General features: G+C 56.3%; 1 protein-coding gene across 1 annotated transcript in view; it reads left to right on the forward strand.

Moving 5' to 3' along the window:
- The first annotated feature begins 241 nt into the window (after positions 1 to 241).
- The window catches only part of SLC1A1 (solute carrier family 1 member 1), a 56,280-nt gene continuing 55,976 nt past the window's right edge, over positions 242 to 545 (forward strand). Inside the window, exon 1 of the mRNA XM_066604235.1 lies at positions 242 to 545. This exon is cut by the window's right edge and continues 14 nt beyond it. Within this exon, the coding sequence (XP_066460332.1) occupies positions 469 to 545 (77 nt within the window). The 5' untranslated portion in view covers positions 242 to 468.

Genomic DNA, 545 nt, shown 5'->3' on the forward strand with positions numbered 1-545 from the left:
GACGCCAACGCAACTGCCTACTGGAATGTTTAGTCCTCCATTGGGATGCTTTACCTCAAAACAAAGATGAAAGTGAGGAAACAACAGTGATTCGTGTTTTGTCCTCCATTGTCTACTAGACAAGTTTTTCCTCAGAAGAAAGATGAAAGTGTGAGGGAATGAAGCGATGAGGAAACGACAGTGATTCACCATCACCGAGGGCGGGAGGAGGAACAATGCCCATCTATCTAGAGGATTAGCAGGTGGACGGGGCAGGGAGGGCGGCACCGGCAGAGCTGGCAGCTCCATGTGGCAGATGCGAGGCAGTGCCCACAGGTGCGCGTCCTTATCAGTCCAGCCTGTGGACTGCGGCGCTCACACTCGGCAGACTGCCCTTCCCGCCACAAGCAGCAGCCATCACCGTGCCGCAGTCACCCAGGCTGCCGCCGCCGCCTTACAGCTCTGCAGTGTGACACCGCAGCAGCAGACATGGGGAAGAAGATGGGGAAAGGCTGCAACTGCAGGAGGATCCTGAGGAACAACTGGCTGCTCATCACCACCGTGGT

The sequence above is a fragment of the Eleutherodactylus coqui genome, chromosome 5 (genome assembly GCF_035609145.1).
Source record: "Eleutherodactylus coqui strain aEleCoq1 chromosome 5, aEleCoq1.hap1, whole genome shotgun sequence".
NCBI classification, from domain to species: domain Eukaryota; kingdom Metazoa; phylum Chordata; class Amphibia; order Anura; family Eleutherodactylidae; genus Eleutherodactylus; species Eleutherodactylus coqui.